Raw genomic sequence first — 23208 nt, forward strand, 5'->3', positions numbered from 1 at the left:
TGGAAGTAAGGAGAAACATCTAGATTCAGCGAAGTCATAGCACCTTGCACGACGAACCCGTTAGTAGAAGGGTGTCGAGAAAGACAAGCAGGGTCATCCGGAGCAGGACGATGGCAATGGGAAATGGCATGATCAACAGAGTCACCATTCACTGGCCTCGCCCAAGTTCCCAGGAGAATATCATACAGAGACTTTCCACAAGGCAGTAAGGGTTCAACACCTGTGACACCCTGGTGAAGCAGATCCAATGAGGGATTAGATGCAAAAATCACTGAAGGAAGCTGAAATTTCAAGATGCCAGCAGCTCTCTTTATAACCTCAGCAAAAGCTGCACTAGCCTCCGTCGCCATTCGTGGCGGAGAAAGCAGATCAGAAATAGGAGAGGGTTGCAGACTACTATCCTCTCCCAATGCAGCCCAAGAACCTCCTACAAGAGGCTGAACAAGACCAACTAAGTGGTCGATACCGGCATCACCTAAGCCACCTTGCAATGCTGGAGAAACAGCAACAGAGCCAGCTTCGCCCTCGGAATACAAAGGAGAAGATACAGGAACCGCAGTGGCTATGAGTGCCGATCGACATCGGGACAGCGTTGTATCGTCATGCACCATAAACTGCGCCTCCGCCGTCAACGCTGAGGCGGCGTCGTATCCACCTGAGTACAACCTCATCTGTCGCCACTGGCGCCACAACTGGAAGCCGCGCTGGGCTGCGCACCGATGCCGTAATGATTCCAGGCATGGAGGCGTGGTCTTCAACTGACGCCGAGGGCAAAACAGCTTGTGTGTTTCCAGTCGGAGTACCCCCTACCTCCTTAGGGCCCGAAGGCAATCCCGGGGGAGGCATGGACCCTAAAAAAGGTATGCAGGGCATGATAGTATGCCTGCATCTGGGTCATAGTTGCCCTGGCTTCAGGATAAGGAGGGAGGCTCAAGGTCAACTCTTGTGCGACGTCCTCCGGCAAGGAACAGAAGGAAGCCAGCAACCACATCATGACATGGTGAGGCCGAAGGTAATTTTGTGACTTGGGTGAGCGGTGCCCATGGGAACAGCTCCTTAAACATCCCCGGGCAGGAACCTCAGAGCAGGAAGGAGACCGATGTCACCTGGTCTCTGACCGGGAGAGCCGCGCTGTCAACAGCTTCATCCACCTTTCCCGCCAGGCCTTAGGCTTCAGCCGCATACAGGCGTCGCACTCCTCGGACTCGTGGTGCTCTCCCAGGCACCACATACAGATGGGATGGGGATCCGTAGCCTACATCTGTCGAGTACAGGTCTCGCATGCCGTAAAACCTGAAGGCATAGGCGCACTGTTCCCTGATGCAAAAAAGGCGGCGAAGTAGGCAAAGCATACAAACGGCCTCAGGAACCACTTTAGGGGTGCGCATTGCAGCGCGGAAAAGAAGAAACTGACGTCCGCACACCGGAGGAGACTTATATGGCTCCACTAATCTCATGGCCGGAGTCGGCATCATCATGGAGCCGTTCAAAAGTTAAGGAATCTGCGGCTGGATGTCTCTATCAGATGTTGTACTTGATGACGGTGTTGTCATTGATGAGACCTTCATCATCAGTTTAGATTTTACCATGGATGGCTCTGAGGAGGATTTTCCAGGATGTAATGCAAGGGCTGAACAGGGAGTTGTAGGCTCTGATCTTGTGGCCTCTGGGTTTTTTTTGTTTTTTCTCTCTGTGAGAAGTGCATTTTGAAGTCTCGTTGTGAGTCATTTTCATGACTTTTCTATGCACCTCGTGTGATCCCCGGCATAAACTCTCCCTTTTCTTTTACCTTTTTTCTATGAGGTGGTGGAATCCTCACTGACCTCCTCTTCAGAAATGGCAGTTGTTTTAGATCTATCTTTGAGAGTTTTAGATGAAAAAGTCCAACAGATTTTACAGTCCTTTACCTTGTGGGCAGGCTGAAGGCAGTAGATACACTCCTTTGACGATCTTCAGAGTGTAGCCTCTTCATTCCACAGGTCCCACAGGGTGTGAAACGTCATTTCTTTCAATGGTTCTGACATGTTCGTGCCAGGTTCAGAGAACTGAAACAGCAAAAGTGATGCTGAATGATCCAAATCAGGGTAATAGCTGAAGAACTGAGCAGAGCTCAGGGAGACTCCCTTTCACATGAATAGTTGTAGAAAATCTGAGGCTAGAGGTTTCTGCAGGAAGTGTGCTAGAGGTTGCTATCACCTGATTGGCTGGAGTTTGGGTCTTTATAAACGATGTAGATAAGCTATTACAGTCAATGGCTTTTGCCATTATAAGCTATGTATACTAGAAGGTACAGTGGGACTCCCACCTTGACGACGGGGAATGATTCAAACATGTGATTCCATGAAAGATCCAAAAGTGGAGAAGGATTAGTTACTTACCTGTAATCCTAGTTCTCATCCAGGGGTATACTCATCAAAGTCATAATCTAGGAATAATCCACGCCCATGTGCGGGATCCCGGAGCATATAGAAAATACATATATATACATATATATATGCATATGTGAAAACATATATATGCAACCTAAAATGTTTCCAACATGGCAAAAATGCTGTAATTACATTGGTTTGCATTGTAGTACCCCTAACCCATAAGACAAAAAGGAAGCACTAAACAATTGTCATACAATAATGCTTTATTGCCATAAAGCAAACTTGTAATTGCAGGCATTTACCTGTAGGCTGCAGCAGAGTACTAAGAAACAAAGAAAACTGACAACTTGCTTTTTTAGGCATTAGAGTAGGGGTACCGTGCCTTTAAGACCTGTAGGAGACCCCTTGCTCCCATGATGCACCACAGGTGGCAGTTAGGTCAGTTCTTTTTGACGGTGCATATGCACCTGAGTAGATCTGCAATCCATAAACAATAACTTGAAGAGAATGCTCGTCCAGGGAGGTGGGTGGGTCGCTTATGACTTTGATGAGTATACCCCTGGATGAGAACTAGGATAACAGGTAAGTAACTAATCCTTCTCATCCAGGGGATACTCATCAATAGTCATAATCTATGAATAGAGTAGCAAGCCCATACCCAAAGACTCGCGGACGAGCAACAGAGCATATAGAACATGAAGTAACATCACATTCAAACAGCAGTTATGCAAACAAATTCCTCAAAGAGGCCTGCCCCTCCTGGGCATCAGCCTGTGCATCTGAATCTAGGCAGTAATGGCGTGTAAAGGTATGTATCGAGCGCCATGTAGCCGCCTTGCAAATCTCAGATATAGGAATGTTGCGAAGGAGAGCTGTAGTAGAAGCTTTCCCTCTGGTAGAGTGTGCTCGTGGTCTACACTGCAGAACCTTGTTGGCTAGTTGGTATGACAAGGCTATACAGGAGACAATCCATCTAGAAATAGATCTTTTGGAAGCAGCCAGCCCGGTATTTGTTGAACCATAATTGACAAAGAGCCGGTCAGACTTCCTAAGTGGAAGGGTTTTATTAAGGTAAAACTTCAATACCCTCTGGAGGTCTAGAGAATGTAAAGCTCTCTCCGGGGGAGTGGTTGGCTGAGGAAAGAAAGTGGGCAACGTGATAATCTGATTGAAGTGAAAATCTGAGACCACCTTGGGCAGGAAACTCAGATGAGTCCGCAGCACCACTCTATTGGCGTGGAAAACAGTGTAAGGCTCCTTGCAGCACAGGGCCTGAATCTTACTTACCCTGCGGGCTGAAGTGATGGCTACTAAGAAAGCAGCCTTCCAGGTCAAGTGCTGCAAAGATTCCTTATGGAAAGGCTCAAAAGGAGCACCCATCAATTTGGTGAGGACAATGTTAAACTCCCAGGGAGGCGAAGGGGACCTCACTGGTGGAAACACTTTCTTGAGCCCCTCTAGGAAATCTTTGACCACAGGCAGTTGAAAGAATGCGGTCTGGGTAGGAGACTTTCTATAAGCTGTGATAGCAGCTAAGCGGACCCTGATGGAGGGGTACTTCAGGCCTGACCTTGCCAAGTGCAGTAAGTATGGAAGAATCACTTGCTCTTGACCTTGAGTCGGATCAAGAGCGTTGTCCCTACACCAAAGGTAACATTTCTTCCACTTGAAAGCATAAGACTTTCTGGTGGAGGGCCTCTTTGCTTCTCTAAGAATGTCCATACAGTCAGCCGAAAGGTCTAGATGTCCGTACTGGATGACTTCAGGAGCCATGCAGTCAACCAGAGGGAGGGGAGATTGGGATGAAACACTCTCCCCTCGTCCTTGGTCAGTAAGTCCGGGCTGCAGGAGTGGAACCTCTGACAGTTGGAGGAGATCCGGGTACCACCACTGGCATGGCCACTCCGGCACTATCAGGATCATTCTGGTGTTGGTCCTGTAGAACTTCTGTATGACCGCCGGGATTAGAGAGAGCGGAGGAAAAGCATACAGCAGTCTGCGACCAGCTGATCAAAAGTGCATTCTCCCGTGATCCCTGCTGGGGGAATCTGGACGCGAAGACAGGGCATTTCGTGTTTGCCGCGTCTGAGAACAGATCGATGTCCGGCACTCCCCACTGCCGAAAGACCTCCTGAGCGATGTCTTCGTTGAGCACCCAGTTGTGCGCTTCTACGAAGTCTCTTTCGAGGCCGTCTGCCTGCACGTTCAGGGTTCCTGGAAGGTGGACTGCGACGATTGAGAGACCTCTCGCCAGCAGCCACTGCCAAATGGATTGGGCTTCCAGAGACAGGACTCGTGACCTGGTGCCTCCTTGTTTGTTCAGATAGAACATAGTTGTTGTGTTGTCTGTCTGAATCTGAATGTGGCTGGATTGAAGAGACGGATACAGGGATTTGAGCGCCAGATGGACCGCCCATAGCTCCAAGAAGTTGATGTGATAACTTCTTTCTGTCTCAGACCAGAGACCTTGTACCTGAAGCTGGCCCATATGAGCACCCCAGCCTTGCATTGAGGCATCTGTGACCACTGTCTGTGTTGGAGGCGTCTGATGTAAAGGGACCCCTTCACAGCAGGTGAGAATGTTTTATCCACCATCTGATGGAGTCCCTGGCAGCTTGGTGGAGAGAGACACGATCTTCCCAGTGACCTGACCTCTGAGACCATTGATCTTCGAACGCTTGTTGTAGAGGCCACATGTGAAGGCGTGCATTGGGCACAATGTAGATGCACGAGGCCATCGATCCCAGTAGTGAAGACACTTGTATGGCTGTGGGATGTGCAGTGTCGAGAAGAGCGTGGCACTTGAGAAGCATTGATGACAACCTCACGTCCGAAGGACACACGCTTGCCTCTGCGGAGTCCAGGGAGGCGCCCAGATAGTGTATTCGTTGAGTGGGGTTGAGGACCGACTTCTTGTAGTTGACTTGCAACCCCAAGGAATGCAGCAGGTTGAGGCAGTATGAGAGATGGCTCTGGAGTAGCACAGGTGTGGAGCTTTTCAGGAGAAAGTCGTCTAGGTATGGATAGACAAAGATCTTCCGCCTGCGGAGGAAGGCAGCCACCACCGCCATGCACTTGGAGAATGTTCGTGGGGCGGATTTGAGGCCGAATGGAAGCACTCGATACTGGTAGTGGTGACGAGAGACCTGAAACCTGAGAAATTTGCGATGTTTCACTGAGACAGGAGTGTGGAAGTAGGCGTCCTGAATGAATGAATGAATGAATGGAGTTTTTATAAAGCGCGATGGCTACCCTGAGGCGTCCCAGCGCTAGCGAACTTGAGCATACATGAGTAGAAGTGGGGACCTAGTCAGCGGTAGTAAACAGCAGTGTTTTTAACCCCTTGCGGAATAAGAGATGGTTAGGCTCTGAACGCAGATGGAGAGGGAGGGAGTTCCAGAGTATTGAGGAGTTATAGGAAAACGATCGTCCGCCAGCTCTGGATCTCTCGATTTTTGGCACTGAGGTCAGAAACAGGGAAGCCGACCTAAGATGTCTGTTAGGAAGGTAAGGGGAGATTAGAGAATGGTTAATGGTAGCACCAACCTTTCAGAAGGCGCGATGGGCGATACATAAGCTTTTAAAAGCGATTCTTTCCCTAATTGGGAGCCAGTGCAATTTCCTTAGGCCAGGTTTAATAGAGACAAGACGGGGGGCTTGCATGAGCATTCGTGCTGCACCGTTTTGAATGACCTGTAGTTTATTGATAGTGGACTGGGGTGCCCCTACATAAAGGACATTGCCATAATCCAGGCGAGAAAGTACCAGTCCTTGTGTCATATTCTGTCTGGCTTCGAAGGGGAGTCTGGAGAGAATTTTTTTGATGAGCCTGAGCATACCGATACAAGTGGCTGAAACCATGGCCGCCTGGTGAGAGAAGGTAAGGGTCTTATCCAGCCAGAATCCTAAGCTCTTAATTGAATCCTTGGGAGTAGGAATGGGGCCAAGGCATGATGGCCAGCAGAGGTTATTGATGGCGTTATCGGATTTGCCCAGGAGCATCATCTCTGTCTTATCTCCATTTAATTTAAGACAAGAGGAGTTCATCCAAGAAGCAACTGCTTCTAGGCAGTCCCTCAGATTACTAGGAGTCTGTGCCGGGGTTTGATCAAGAGCGACCACTAGCTGTGTGTTGTCTGCATAGGTTACAATTTTTATCCCGAAAGGGCGGACGATAGCAGCCAGCGGGGTCAAATAGATATTAAAAAGGGTTGGGCTTAAAGAGGAGCCCTGCGGTACTCCACACCCTAGAGGTTTACGAGGGGAGATGACCTCATTCTCGAAGACTTGAAACGAGCGGTTGGATAGAAAGGACTTGAACCAGAGGAGAACCTGGGTGGAGACTCCCAGGTGAGAAAGTCTCTGGAGAAGAATGCTGTGATTAACAGTATCAAACGCAGCACTTAGATCAAGGAGGAGAATGGCCACAGTCCCTCCTTGATCAATAATCTTCCTGGCCTCCTCCGTCACTGCAACCAAGGCGGTCTCAGTCCCATGCAGGGGCCTGAATCCAGTTTGGGAAGGATCCAACAAATTGTTGGTTTCGAGAAACTGCGTCAATACCTTGTTGACATGTTTCTCGAGAATTTTGCTCAACCAAGGTAACAGAGAGATTGGGTGGTAGTTAGACGGGTTGTTACTATCTAAGTTGGGTTTCTTCAGCAGAGCCTTTACCATAGCCTGTTTCCAGGGTAGTGGGACTATGCCGGTGGTCAGGGAGGCATTAAGCAGATCCCTGATAATCGGCATCATGAGCGGGCTAACCGAGATCAGGGATCGTGGAGGCGCGGGGTCGTTGGGCGAGCCAGACTTAACCTGGGACATCAAGGCCTGTAAGCTGACCAAATCCAGTAGGGGGAGCTTTTCCAGAGTAGCCCGTGACTCGACAGCTTTCGAAGATGTTAAAAGAATTTGGGTATTTGGTAAGGTGGAATAAATCACTTGGATCTTGCTATGAAAGAATTCTGCCAAATCATTACAGCGACGTTGAGCGTCCGAAGAATTGGGAGTTTTTTCTGGGAGTTTGAGAAGAGTTTTAGCGATATTGTAAATCTCTTTAGGCTTAGATGCGGCTGCATTAATTTTCGTTTCGTAGAAAGCAGCTTGTGCCGTTATGATTTTTTGCTTATAGATTTTTATAGCAGCTCTGTAGTCTCTTTTCTTGGAGGGTGAAAAGTCTAGCCGCCATTTCCTCTCTAGTTTTTTACAGTATCGTTTGCTTTCTCGCAAATCTTGAGAATACCAAGGAGCAGTTTTTGTAGCCCGTTTTGCTTTACTGCTTTGTAGAGGAAGAATTACATCTAAAGAGTTCAGAATCCAATTATTGAAATTTAGATTGGCTACGGTAGGATCTGATATAGGTGGTGGTATTGATGCCTCGAGGGCCAAGGTCCAGTCCATTCGGGGGAGTTTAGACCAATTCCGCTCTGCCCGAATAGCAGTAGGCGGAGGAGGGGGGCTATGTACAATAAATAGCTTGAACGGAATCAGAAAGTGATCTGTCCAGGGGAGAGGTACAGGGTTTTCCACCAGGAGGTCAGAGCTATTACTAAAAATAGGATCTAACAGATGGCCCTTACAATGAGTGGGTTTAGTGACTAACTATAGCAGTTGCAGTGCAGCAAGGTTTTCAGACAGCTCCGAGACATTGTAGTCATCGGGATTGTCGAAATGAATGTTAAAATCTCCAAACACAGAGTAATTGGCCGAGCTACACACTGAGTCAACTAATGAGGGGGAGAGGCCATGGAGAAATTGCCCCAGAGATCCCGGTGCGCGATAGATAAGTGTCCCAGAAAAGGTGTAGGTGGCTGAGAAATCCAAAGCGAAGGATAGGCTTTCACAGTCAGGTATGGAATTAGATAGGCTCCGACAGTTATATCCTCCCTTATAGATAATGGCCAAACCACCTCCTCTCCTAGTGGGACGGTCTGCCCGTAGAATCAAATAGCCCTTAGGAAGGGCATTAATGATATCAGGGTCGGATTCCGAATGGAACCAGGTTTCCGTCAGGAACAAGGCGTCTGGTTCCAATTCCTCTAAGAGCAGTGAGATCTCAGTACTATGCTTGGGGAGGGATCTGCAGTTCAGTAAATACATGCGGACTAGCAGAGTTTTGCCCGTAGGAACCCCAGGGAGTTGGAAGCCACAGTGGGAGCAGGTCATTCCTTCATCTGTGGGGTTGCAGAATGGGATACATAGAGGGGAGACCTTACCTCTAAGTGAAAGGAGGACCTGGGAGCTATACCTCCGAATGGTTGAAGAACAAAGAGCAGAATTCATCGCACCATGCCCCTTTTATGTAGCGTGAGGGAAGCAGACACTAGACTGCTCCCTGCACTACTACCAAAATGGCGGCCGGGCGGGTGGAAGGTGCCGGGGAGCAAGGAGCTAAGACTGCCCAAGAGGTGAGTGCCGATAAAAATACCACGAAGGTATTTAAAACTGCTTTGCAATAAAAGAATGATTATTAAGAACACAGTACAGTTACAAAATACAACAGGTAAAAAGCAAGTTTAAAAATACTACACGAATAGAACCACTCTTAGAATCCCCTCAAGCTCACACAATACTAAATAGCGCTAAAGCGACTGTCTCCCGGCTCAAGCCTCAGGAGTTTACGCCTGCAGGTCGATGGCACACATCCAGTCTCCCTGGTGAAGGTGTGGAAAGATTTGATGCAGGGCCAGCATTTGGAATTTTTCCTTTGTGATAAACCTGTTCAGCAGGCGCAGGTCAAGGATAGGTCTGTACTCTTTGGCTACTCCTCGCTTTTGGACTAGGAAGTAGCGGGAGTATACCCCCTGGTTTCTTTGGCGAGGTGGGACCTCCTCTATGGCCCTCTTGGAGAGGAGGATAGATACTTCGTCCTGTAAAAGCCGACTTTGAAGTTGAGGAAGGCGCTTCAATTGCGGGGGCACTTGCGGACGGGGAGACTTGAACCTTAGCAAGTAACCATGCTGCACAATTTGTTATGGTTTCCCACTCTTCCAGGTGAAAAACGATAGTCCCTCCTACCGGAGTGGCGAACCGGTGCGGAGGAAGCAATGCCTCACTGTTTGGGAAGCTGCTTAGTGGTGGACTGTTGCTGCTTGTTGTTCCCTCTTCCTCTGCCACGGCCCCTCTGCTGGAATTGGGGCCTCTGCTGGTTCTGGGAGGACCATTGAGGGGTTTGAACCCTCTGCTGGAAGGAACGTTTGTCGCCCTGACGAAAGCGCTTCCGATATTCTTTGTGCTTCTCCAGACTTGACAGTATCCAGCTCTGTCTTCATTTTATTCATCTCCTCATCGGCGTGAGCCCCGAACAAGAAGGAGCCATTAAATGGAAGATTCAGAATCTTTTTCTGTGCATCAGGCTTGAGGCCTTTGAGGCGCAGCCAGGCTGAGCGCCGTGAACAGACGCCATGGGAGTAACCATGAGCGGTGAGATCTGAAGCGTCCGCTGCCGCACTTATAACTTGATTGGCTACTAGCCCACCTTCTAGCAGAATTTCGCTGAAGTCCTGCCGGTCTTCTTTGGGGAGCTTCCGGTGAACCTTGACAGGGAGTCCCAAAGAGACCTGTCATATCGCCCGAGAAGGGCAGAGGCACTTGCAATCTTCATGGAAGAAGCCGACGTATTGCACATTTTCCTGCCATAGGAGTCAATCTGCTTACTGTCCTTCTCTGGAGGGACAGAAGATGACACAGACGCCGAATGAGACCTCATGGCTGCCGCCACAATGACGGAGTCCGCTGGTGGATCAGCTCTGAGAAATAAGGGATCCTCGGCTGGGGCCTTATATTTTTGGCAATCCTGGATGGTACGGAGCCCACCGTAGCAGGGGTGAGGAATGTGGCCATAGCTGGTTCCAAGAGTCCTGGCACCAAAGGAAGCAGCGGTCTAGGAGCTGTTCGATGGTGTAATGTGTCGAAGATGATAGATGTGGGAACTACAGGGGTTTGCAAAGTGATGTTTAGTTTCTTTGCACTCCTACCCAGGACATCTGAGAAGGTCACAATGTCATCGATGGGAGACAACCGCGATGGAGGAGTCAAGGAGAAGGTCGCAGAATAGTCCCGGACCGAGGACCTCGTGGAGGAAGACCATGTGGGCGATCTTGTGCGTCTTCTCTTATGGGGACGGTCTTGATGAGAGCTGCGACGACCCCTGGACCTTGATCGGTGCCTGGAAGGTGATCTTGGTCTTCTGGGGGGAGACTGACGGCCACTGGACCGTGATCGGTGCGTGGACGGTGATCTTGGTCTTCTGAGGGGAGACTTGCTTCTCTGAGGAGAGATCCTAGAAGGCGAGTAAGTGCGAGAGTAGTCCGAGCCCGAACTTCTACAGTCACCTGTCCCAACACCTTCCAGCCAGCGAGGCGACAGACCGTACTTCTCTCCAGCTTTGGGAGATTTCTCCGGTGAAATGTGCACAATATGCAGTCCTGGGGATGATGACTGGTCCCCAGATGATGTCTCCTCTGTGGCCGCTGCACTTTTTTTTCTCGACGTCGAATGACTCGACGTCGATGAAGTCTGCGTCACCATCGGCGCCGATCGAGGGGATCTGCTGTGGGAACGCCGTCCCGCTCTCAACGGTGGTCTCGAGGTCGATCGCCTACGGCGATGTGGAGACCTCGACGTTGATTTTCGCCGTCAGCCTGGTGATCTCGATCTCCCATGGCGTCGAGTTGGCGTCGATCTGCTTGACGTCGAGTGATGGGACTTCGATGAAGCTCTCGACGTCGACAAGCCCACTTGCGGCGAGATGTTCGCCATCGTAACTCTCGACGCCGACCCCCTCGAGGGTGGTGGAGAGTGTCTCGACGTCGACGGAAGCCTCGATGTCGACAGAGACTTTTCAGGTCTCTCAGGACCCACAGCCTTTTTACTTCTCCGACTTACTTGTATGCGGCGGAGAATCTCTACGTCGAGATGGTGATTGGTCCCTCGACGCTGAAGAGTGTCTGGGTCTCTTCGATGGTGACTTCGACGGCGAATCTCCTGTTACCTTCTTCTTTCTGGACTCAGGAGAGGTGGTATGTCGCCGTTTTCGGTGTTGTTTGAAGAAGGAGCTGGGCATGAAGTTTTATGCGTTCTCTGTCACGCAGAGTCCGTCTGGAAAATTTCTGGCAGTGGGGACACTGGTCAGGATTGTGTGAGGATGGAAGACACACAATACACACAGAGTGTGGATCTGCCAGTGCCATCTTATTGCCACAGGAAGGGCATTTCGTGAATAACGCAGACATTCTGACTGGAATAAATGTATGGTAAGACCAAAAAACCAGTAGAATAAGCCTTTAGGAGTCAGAAAATGTCGAGTTTTCTGAGAAAATATAAATGAAATCACTTTCAGTCAAAAAACTGAAGAGCTCAAGCTCCAGGATCCTGATAGAAGGAGCCGGGCAAAAGAACTGACCTAACTGCCACCTGTGGCGCATCATGGGAGCAAGGGGTCTCCTGCAGGTCTTAAAGGCACGGTACCCCTACTCTAATGCCTTAAAGGCAAGGTGTCAGTTTTCTTTGTTTCTTAGTACTCTGCTGCAGCCTACAGGCAAATGCCTGCAATTACAAGTTTGCTTTATGGCAATAAAGCATTATTGTATGACAATTGTTTAGTGCTTCCTTTTTTCCTTATGGGTTAGGGGTACTACAATGCAAACCAATGTAATTTCAGCACTTTTGCCATGTTGGAAACATTTTAGGATGCATGTATATGTTTTCACATGTGCATATATATATATATGTATACAAGAAAACTCCGTCTCATAAACTGAAGAGGTATCCTCAAAAAACGGAAGCAAACCCAGGGTGCGGTGAGAGAATCCAATAATTTATTTCAATATAACAGACACCACCGCCGCCATTACGCGTTTCAGCCCGTCACAGGCCTTGGTCACATGATATACATATGTATATATATGTATTTTCTATATGCTCCGGGATCCCGCACATGGATGGGGATTATTCATAGATTATGACTATTGATGAGTATTCCCTGGATGAGAACTGGTGATATCTGAACCTAACTCAGAAAATACAGCAGTGATACTTTTTAGGATTGATTATGTGAACATAGTGGCGGCTCCTCCGCTAAGGCGGAGGACCGTCGGCCCACTGCTTTTATTAGTGGAAATAAAGGAAAAATAAAATGATAATAACTTGTTGTTACCATCATCATTTTATTTGTTCCTGCTGCGCCAGCTTGTTGGGGCGGGCTGCTTTGCTCTCAGAGCAGGGGCAGGAGTGGTGGGCACCCTGTAAAGTGTGCATGAATGCTTGTCCGGCTGTCTCTGGGTGGCCAAACAGTCATGTGCACTTTGCATGTTCTCCACCCAGGCTGCATTACAGCCTGGGTGGAGAACATGCCCAGGCTCCCATTCCCTGGCTGAGTGCCTGAACCACGGCACTCAGACCAATCACAATGCTGAAATTGGCTTAGGGGAGCCTGGGTGCTTCCTGTACCGGCCAGAGCGGACGACGAGGGACAACGAGAAGCGACGCGGTGAATTTTCTTTTTTTTCTTTACCCCTTTCCCACTCCACCCACGCCCTCTGCCCCGCCACCCCTGATCCGTGCCAGCTGCCACAAAAGTGAACAGAGCATATTTAGGAATAACACACTCCTGGTGGAGATCACAGGATTTAAAGACCATCCTAATTTTAGACGAGCTCTCAAAATCCATCTGTTCAGCTGTACAATTAGTTAATTGGCTACAGGCAATACTGTTTCCTTTATTTTAAGTGCCCTTTGACTGGATTTAGCACCAAGAGACTGCCTAAAGTGCCCTTTGACTGGATTTAGCACCAAGAGACTGCCTCTGCAGTGACAGTTGCGCTTCACAAATACAAAATACAAACACCAATATGTAACCAACTTCTTTGCCTCTAGATTTGGCAGCTCTGTCTGGCTTTCAGTGTTGTAAAGAGGGCTGTAAGTGTCTTGGGAAACAATGCACAGTGCCAGGCAGAAAAGGTCAATGATGACCTGTAGTTGTAAGGAGCAAATGTCAGACATGCATGAGGGTTTTATGCTGCGATAGTTACATTTTCCCCTCTATCTTCATAAATTCCAGTACCTGGTCGGCGTTCTTCTTGGTTTTGTAGAAGATGAGGGTCTGATTGTTAAGAGTCACGTAGTAGTCATCCCAAGAGGGGGAGCTCGCCTAAAAACACAAGATTCTACTTAGTCACAGTGCATCAAAAATACCAATTAATGTAGAAGGAATGATGTGTTTACTGACCGTCTTTCCACCTGAGAGCAGTCTGTGCTGTGCCTCAAGATATCCTGTGATGATGGGGTCTTTAGTTGTGATCTGAAAAGGAAGAGAACTTTATAAGATTTAAAATCCCACAGAACGCTGCTCCATCGTGCTACGGAGCAAAATTAACGTAGCTTCAAGCCTCTTTGCATGCAGTTCCAAATGCAAATTTGTTAAGTTACCTAATTTGGGACTCTGAACATCCCACTTGCAGTTTCCAAAACCTGTCCCTATCACATGCAGAAACAGGTCAAAATCTTTCTGCCTGGACAATCTGCAGTACCTGTCCTCCTATATTTCGCTGTGTACATCCAGACATCAACTGATTGTATTGTTGTATTAGTTATTACAGCATAATTGTGATAGGGCCGGATTCTTGTATCTCTATTTATCTTCAAGAACCCTTTCAGGTCGCCAGGATCTTTTTACTTGCCGGATAGCATAGGGGAAATGAACACAAGTATCAAATCATATTTACCGCTATTGGACATCGTAAATAAGTAGAAGACTCAGATTCTAAGGTTTTGACCTTTTATTACCAGCAAAAACATCTGAATATATAGGCACCTCAATACAAGGCTCAAAAGATAAATGGGCACTAACAAGAACGCTAGCCTACGAAGAATCCGCATTCGACTAAAAATAAAAAGAATTACAGCTTCCAAAAGCATCAAATACAAAATAGCTATGGTGATGTCGAACTTTGAGTTCATTAATCAAAGCATTTCTGTCCCAACTCTATACTAAAGTGGCATTCCTACTTAACGTTCCCTTCCAACCGAGAAAATCAGAAAAAGGTGTCAGAAGTGAAACTTCCTAAGAAGTCCTCACTCAGTGAGAGCTCGATCTAAGATGCTCCTTCTAGCTTCCCGCCTAAGTCTCGTCTGCTCCACCCTCGGGGCACTATCCCTAATACAAACCCCAAAATTATCGAACACGCCCTTCTTTCTGTAACTTTCCGTCCAAAACTTTCCATCTTCCATCGTCTGTTAGCTTAACCTTGGATCTCAGACATCATCCGTACTAGGAGTTGCAATTTCACATTCCAATTCACTCCCCTCCAGTCTGCTCCTCATATCTCAACTCCTAGAACAAAGACTTATTCTAACTAACAAGCTAAATGTCCTTGCACCTGCAACAAAAACATGGGAACGGAAAACCCCCGTCACATCATGAGGTTTTACATCTCTCTACAACTTAAGCCGTATTAAAAATCCCTGTCAGCCTAAAACATTTCTAACACTTCTACGTTATATAATGTCTGCAATATATATCTATAACATCCTTAAACATACATTGATTATATGCGGGTGCTGTCTAACAGTGAATATGATGCACCCCCTACAAATCTCAGGACATGTGACGCTCTATCAATTGCATCATATAACAGTAAATACAGCTAAATTGTGTACTTGATCCCAATATGAATAATATCTTTAAAATATATTTGTGCGTTTCTGATTTTCTCCCAGGCAAATAAAAATGCACCAGTATGTAAAATGCAAGTCCTAATTTCTGGTATAAAACCCATACTGCACAGGGAACGGTTAAATATGGACAATATTTAATGATTACCTAAGAAATATGAGTTTTATCATCCCAATGATATTAAAGAGCTTTACTATTGTCAGGGCTACAAATATTATGATGCATAGAGTGTGAAATTATGCAGCAAGGTATTTTCTATAAAGCAAAAAATGCACATTATGCAATACATTTTCAGTCAGTATTTTATCCATATGAGCATGAAACAACCATCTTCGTGAAAACGGCAACATAGGCAAATTATGTGGCAAATTTAGTAGATCCATATTTATGCAATAAATACTGGAGCCACACAATTGCATAAATCTACTGGCCTTCATCATTGTTTAATCAAAAATATATCCATTAAATTCTAATTTCAGTTAATCCCCATTGTTAGTCACAAATCGTACCCAAAATATATAGGGGCAGATTTACAAGCCCCTTGAGCCTCATTTATGCCGCCGTTGCGTCACATTTGTGACGCAGCAGCGGCGCAAATCCTGTGCCATGGTGCGGGGTACTTACAACGTGACGCATCTGGGAGATGCGTCACGTTGTAAAGCCCTGCGCCACATGTGGGCGTTCCTGCGCAGGGGGGGCGTTCCGGCACAGGAACGCCTCCTAAAAGTGGCTGAGTGAAATCTACAAGATTTCACTCAGTCACTTTTAGGCCCATGCTGCGTCAAGACCCTGCGCCTGCCTGAAGCAGGCGTAAGGATTGACGCAGCATTAACAAGATAGGGCCCCCCAGACCATTGCTGGAGCTGCGTCGCGCTTGCGACGCAACTCCAGCAATGCGCCACTTTTACGGCACAGATGCGTCACGCATCTGTGCCGTTTTTGCCCCATGGTGCGCCGCATTGTAATTGCGGCGCGTCCATGGTGGCGGAGCTGTGGCGCACAATAACTGGCGCATCCTTGCTAATATGCAGGGATGTGCCAGTTATTGTAAATATGCCCCATATAGACAAAAAAAAAGCGTAACTCGTAACGTGTACTATGGTCTGATGTTGTCAACTGAGGTACTGATGATGTTTACAAACCACTCGACCTTCGTCCTTGCGGTTTATGATATCACCAGAACACCTCCACGGCAATATTGTACCATATTACATTGTTACCCGTTACATATCCTCTATAAGCATGTATGCCACTGCACGGGACTGTTTCATAAAGACTAGTTTAAGAGTAGGTGTGACTTACTCTCGTAGACTCCGATGTGGGCAAGCAGAATGTCAAAGACATCAAAATAGATCGTGGTGGCGCTCGGACAAAACAGCACAGAGACGCTTCACAGGGCTGTGCTTTCAACGCTAATGTTCTTGACCACTAGGTTTCTTCTTTGCTGGAACTGTTACTTTGATAATTTACCATGTGAAATATTACGACGCATTTAAAGTCTCTGGCCATTTCCAAAGTGGGATAGGGTCGGATTTCAGGTTGTTCATCCCCATAAATGTACAAAAATCTGGTAGGTATTCACACATTGACAACACTACTTACATTCTTATTCCGACCACTTCCCAACTCTTGCGTGGGAGCTACTACTGCACATTTGTCCTCAGTCATAGTGCAGACATTTGCAGAAGTAAACCTGTTTTTTCCTGCCAGGATTCTCTTCATGAATTCTTATGAGCTATTTGTGAATTGTTGCCAGGTGAAAATTAGGCATTTTCAGCCATAACGTACATTTAGGGCTAAAAATGCCCCCAGTATGTTATGAAGGGTAGCACCTAGAGGATTATTCAAGATTCATGAAAAAAACATGGCTGCAGTTAGATATAAATAAAATGGTGATTTGACAAGGCCTTGGGATGTAAAGAGGGGGGTGCGTCAGGGATGTATACTGGTCCCCCTCCTTTTTACTCTGTATATAAATAAGCTGGGGGATTTTTTAACAACTAGCTGTATAGATATCCCTAGGGTTGGTGACAAGAAAATACCCACATTGTTATATGCAGATGATACGGTTTTACTTGCAAGAACAGCTGTAGGGCTCCAAAGATTACTAGATGGTTTTATAGTTTTTATGGACTCTTTATAGCTATCAATACATTTTAAGAAGTCACATATAATGTCTATTGGCTCCCGAAGACCCCCGAAGTTCAAATTTCACTGCAAGGGGGTCGAAGTAACAAAAGTCCCTACATTTCTATATTTGGGGGTACTCTTTGATGACCGTGGGTCGTGGGGAGCACAAATTATACAAAAAAAGAATACCTTGACCAGAGCAACGGGGGCTACCCTAAATTTTGCAAAAAAGCTAGGAACCAAACCTTTACCCGCCCTGTTGAAAATTTATAAAGAAAAGTGTATCCCCATGGCGTCCTATGATTGGGATATTTGGGGCTATAAGGAAGGTAAAGAGATTTAAAGAGCCGAAGATAAGTTTTTACGTAAACTTTTGGCGGTACCTTCCACCACCCCGGCGTTTATTTTACATGAAGAGGCTGGGGTGGGGTATATTGAGGATGAGCTAGCGATAGCCCCTTTGCTACGTTGGCTCAGAGTTTGGGCTAGCCCCAGCACAAAACTAAACCAATTGGTAATCATGGATTGTATAGCCTTGGATAGAGCCTTGGATATTCCATGGCTGAAGTATATAATGGACCTGACTAAATGGCTAGGTTGCCCAGATTTATATAACAGGCTGAAACCGATGAGCAAATCTAAAATAAGAGCCATTAAATCACAGTTTTTGGAGAAGCACCAGGGCCTTAGGGAGGAAAAGGAGCTAATAAAACCAACGGTTAGAAGATATATCACATTACCTTTGCATAATCAAGTTCAACCATATTTACTTAGTGTAAATAATGTTTTTCATCGTTTTCTGTTAACAAGATTTCGATTACACTTGATCCCTTGGTTTTTAGCTGTCCCACAAGGTTTTTGGAAACAAGGTACTCATAAACCTTGTCCTTGTGACGATTTTTCAGAACAAGATACCTTACATTTTATCTTTTTCTGTGATTTTTATGCTCAGCTGCGTAAAAGATTTATACTTCCCCTTCTTAAAGATTGCCATTTTTTTTCAAGTTATGCCTGCTTTGCTATACCTCCAAATGCTATCTTCACCTATGGTCTGTTTTGGGGTTGCAAGTTTTTTATCAGGAGTCATTAGATGTAGAAAAAAGTTGTCATTTTAACAATTACTATCAAATCATCTTTTTTGTTTATGTAATCATGATTACTTGAATGTTTACTGTTATTTAAATTGTAAATTTAGCATGTTGCACTTTATATTACAGCATTTTGCACGTCGTGGGATAACCCCTGTTCTATTTAGTAATTTTAAATTGTAGTGTCTACTATACTGTGAGTACTAAAATTAACTTCTTAAATATTAATATTTGTCAAATTGTTTATGATAATGTGAATGTAGTATTTTGTACTCCATCAGTTAGTATTGCAGGCCAGGTCACTCGCTTCCTGCCACACAGCTCCACCTGTGAGCCTCTGCCTTCACCCCCTCGCTGCCGCTCTGAGCAGGAGTTCGAGCCTGCTGTGCCCCCTGTGCGTTGCCGTTGTCAGCCTTGCCCCGTAGCTAAGTATTTGTTCTTTGCCACTTAGTGTATTACTGTTTGTTCTGTGCCACTCGTTTTGTGCCACTTAGTTTGTTCTGTGCCACTTAGTTCTTGCCAGTATTGTACCTTGTGCGTTTAACTGTTATTGCTACTTGTACGTTTTTATTTCCACTGCTGTGCCCTGTGTGTGTTCTGAGCTTCGTTTTCTGCCCTATTGCCCTTGCGCTCTGCTCGTCCCCCCCACCCCCACCCTCTTCTTCTCTTCTGTATCCTCTGCCCGTTTCCCGCCGCTGCTCCCCTGTGGCCCCGCCCCTCGCCGTACATTCGCCGCCCCGCTCCCGCCTCCCAGCTGCTCCTCCCTCCCTGCCTTAAATGGAAGCCGCTGCGCGGCAGTGAGAGCGACCCCTGACCCTGCTTGCAGGCCAGGTCACTCCCCTCGTGCCGCACAGCTCCACCTGTGATCCTCTGCCTCCACCCCCTTGCTGCCGCTCTGAGCAGGAGTTCGAGCCTGCTGTGCCCCCTGTGCGTTGCCATTGTCAGCTGTGCCCGTAGCTAAGTATTTGTTCTTTGCCACTTAGTGTATTACTGTTTGTTCTGTGCCACTCGTTTTGTGCCACTTAGTTTGTTCTGTGCCACTTAGTTCTTGCCAGTATTGTACCCCTGTGCGTTAAACTGTTATTGCCACTTGTACGTTTTTATTTCCACTGCTGTGCCCTGTGTGTTCTGAGCTTCGTTTTCTGCCCTATTGCCCTTGCGCTCTGCTCATCTCTCCCACCCCCTTCTTCTCTTCTGTATCCTCTGCCCGTTTCCCGCCACTGCTCCCCTGCAGCCCCGCCCCCTCGCCGTCCATTCGCCGCCCCGATCCCGCCTCCCAGCTGCTCCTCCCTCCCTCCCCGCCTTAAATGACGGCCGCGTGCAGCGGGCACACCAGAGGCAAGCCCGTCTGCGCCCGTCCGCGCCTGGCCCCCACAATCACCACAACACCAGACTCCAGTACGACGCCAGCACCCTCCACGTACTCAACGCCGGCCGAGACCACAGCTGCTTCCAGGCCACCCCGAAACGCACCCACGGACCTTTCTCCTGCCGCACCTGCAGCTTCACCTGCGACAGAGGCACCAAACCACCAAGGACCAGACCCAACAACCTCCGCTGCATACTTCTCAACACCCGCTCCGCACGCAAACACGCTGTCGAGCTATGGGACCTACTCGACACCTCTGCCCCAGACGTCGCCTTCCTGACCAAGACCTGGTGGAACGACGCCTCGGCCCCCGACATCGCCATTGCCATCCCGGACGGCTACAAGATCGCCCGCAGAGACCGCACCAACGGATCTGGAGGAGGAATAGCCATCGTCCACAAGTCCACCCTCAAGGTCTCCATCCACACAGACGACACCCTCAGCACCACCGAATACCTACACTTCCGGATCCACACCAACCCCAACACCACCCTCAGAGGAACACTCGTCTACAGGCCCCCCCGGACCCTGGACTCAGTTCAGCGAAGCCATCGCCGACCTCGTCAGCACCCACGCACTCGCCTCCACAGACTACATCCTCCTAGGGGACCTGAACTTCCACCTCGAAAACAGCAAAGACGCCAACTCCGCCACCCTGATCGACAACCTCGCCAACCTCAGCTTCAGACAGCTCGTCACCGATCCCACCCATGCCGCCGGCCACACGCTTGACCCCATCTTCTCCACGAGCACCCACGTCTCCTACGACCACACCACCGAACCCCACTGGACTGATCACCGCTGCGTCCACTTCACCTACAAGAAGCCCACCACGCACCACCGCGCCCAACGGCTGCCACAACGCTGCTGGAGCAAAGTCACCGAGGACCAGCTGACCGCCACCCTCGCCCTGAACCCACCCACCGACCCCACCGACCCAGACGCCACCGCCCGCAACCTCAAACAAGGGATCGCCGACTGCGCCAAACCCTCGCCCCACTCAAGAAACCTTCCAACAACCACACCAGCAAGAAAGCCGCCTGGTTCACCGAAGAACTCCAGACCTCCAAACGTACTTGTCGGAAACTGGAGAAGAAATGGCTCCACGAACGAACACCGGACAACCACGCAGCCCACAAGAACGCCACCCGCAGACACCACCACCTCATCAGACTTGCCAAGAGATCTTCCTTCAAAACCCGCTTGGACAACAACGCACACGACAGCAAAGAGCTCTTCAGCATCTTGAAAGAACTCGCCAACCCCAGCGCCAATGCCAACGACATCCCGCCCTCACAAGAACTCTACGACTCGCTGGCCACCTTCTTCCACTGCAAGATCGCCGACATCCACGACTGCTTCATCACGACGACCGCCACGGCAACACCAAGCCCCACCCCACTCGCGAACTCCAACAGCATCAACTGCCTGACCTCCTGGACCAACGTCAACGACGACGAAACCCGCAAGATCATGAACTCCATACCCTCAGGATCACCGTCCGACCCCTGCCCTCACCACATATTCAACAAAGCCGACTCAGCCATCGCACCCAAACTTCGTAAAGTGATCAACGCCTCCTTCGAGACAGCCACCTTCCCGAAAAGCTGGAAACACGCCGAGATCAACGCACTGCTCAAGAAACCCAAGGCGGACCCCAAAGAACTCAAGAACTTCCGGCCCATCTCCCTGCTCCCGTTCCCAGTGAAGGTCATCGAGAAAATCGTAAACACGCAATTGACCCGCAACCTCGAGGACAACAACATCCTGGACCCGTCCCAGTCCGGATTCCGAAGAAACCACAGCACTGAGACAGCCCTCATCGCTGCCACAGACGACATAAGGGCCCAACTTGACAACGGTGAAACATCAGCCCTCATCCTCCTGAACCTGTCAGCCGCCTTCGACACGGTCTGCCACTGCACGCTAATGACACGCCTCCAAGAAGCCAGAATCCAAGAAAAGGCCCTGGACTGGACCACATCCTTCCTCTCCGGCAGAACCCAGAGCGTCCGCCTCCCCCCCTTCCGCTCCGAAGCCACCAACATCATCTGCGGCGTACCCCAGGGATCTTCCCTCAGCCCGATGCTGTTCAATATCTACATGGCCCCCCTCGCTCAAGTCGCCCGCCAGCACGACCTCAACAGCATCTCCTACGCCGACGACACCCAGCTCATCCTCTCCCTCACCAAGGACCCGCACACCACCAAAGCCAACCTCCACGAGGGAATGACGGCCGTCGCTGAATGGATGAGGAACAGCCGATTGAAGCTGAACTCGGACAAGACGGAGGTCCTCATCCTCGGACCCACTCCCTCGGCCTGGGACAACTCCTGGTGGCCAACCACGCTGGGAACAGTGCCTACACCCACCGACCACGCACGCAACCTAGGATTCATCCTCGACTCCTCCCTCTCCATGTCGAAACAGGTCAACGCCGTCTCCTCCTCCTGCTACAACACCCTCCGCATGCTTCGCAGAATCTACAAGTGGATCCCCATCGAATCTAGACGGACGGTGACACAGGCCCTCGCCAGCAGTAGGCTGGACTACGGCAACGCACTCTATGCAGGTATCCCGGCCAAACACTTACAACGACTGCAACGCATCCAAAACGCCTCCACCCGACTGATCCTCAACGTCCCCCGCCGAAGCCACATCACCCCCCATCTGATAGACCTCCACTGGCTCCCCATCAACAAGAGGATCACCTTCAAGCTACTCACCCACGCACACAAAGCACTCCAGAACACCGGACCAACCTACCTCAACAGCAGACTCAGCTTCTACACCCCCACCCGACAGCTCCGCTCCACCAGCCTCGCCCTCGCCGCTGTCCCCCGCATCCAACGAAAGACCACCGGCGGAAGATCCTTCTCCTTCCTCACCGCCAAGACCTGGAACACCCTCCCTACCCACCTACGGCAGACCCAAGACCTGCTCACCTTCAGAAGACTCCTCAAGACCTGCCTCTTCGAGCAGTAGCGGCACCCCCCTCCCCTCCATCGCCTTGAGACCCTCACGGGTAAGTAGTGCGCTCTATAAATACTATGATTGATTGATTGATTGATTGAGTATTCGATATTTTATACGTTATCATCTGCCCCAGTTAGGAATTTTAACTTGCTTATTGTAAATAGTAATATGAATCTGGCACTATGCACTTTATATGAAACCCTCTGCTCTATCCAATAATTTTAACTTTATCTTCTGGTTTACAAAACTTTAAATTTTAATTGTCATTTGTAAAGCAATGTCTTTTTATTGATGAAATGTTTCCTCCTATATGTTCACTTTTATGGCATTGATTTGTCGAATAAAGTATCTTTTGACTTTGATTCTTCAAGTCAGTTTATAAACGAGATTTGCAAAGAGATGTAGACCCACTGCTGGTAGAAGGCAGCCGCAGGACCTGTGCTATCTCATTGTGATCAAATATGTGACAAGAGACATTTTGTGTGGTCTGCTGAACTGTTTCTGCTACAACTCCCATTAGCTCTGTATTCGTGATTAACTACCCACAGGATACAAAATACATTTGGCTATTAAAAATTCAAACCACACACGTACAGGTGA

The 23208-nt window shown here is 48.5% G+C and overlaps 1 protein-coding gene across 1 annotated transcript in view; it reads right to left on the reverse strand.

Annotated features, from left to right (window-relative positions):
• SPTBN5 (spectrin beta, non-erythrocytic 5) overlaps positions 1–23208 on the reverse strand; it is a 1776766-nt gene that overhangs the window by 108494 nt on the left and 1645064 nt on the right. Inside the window, exons 65-66 of the mRNA XM_085627084.1 lie at positions 13600–13671; positions 13435–13521 (exon numbers count right to left, since the gene is read on the reverse strand). Of these exons, the coding sequence (XP_085483210.1) occupies positions 13435–13521; positions 13600–13671 (159 nt within the window). The remainder of the gene's footprint in view (positions 1–13434; positions 13522–13599; positions 13672–23208) is intronic.

Source organism: Triturus cristatus, chromosome 9 (assembly GCF_964204655.1).
Source record: "Triturus cristatus chromosome 9, aTriCri1.1, whole genome shotgun sequence".
NCBI classification, from domain to species: domain Eukaryota; kingdom Metazoa; phylum Chordata; class Amphibia; order Caudata; family Salamandridae; genus Triturus; species Triturus cristatus.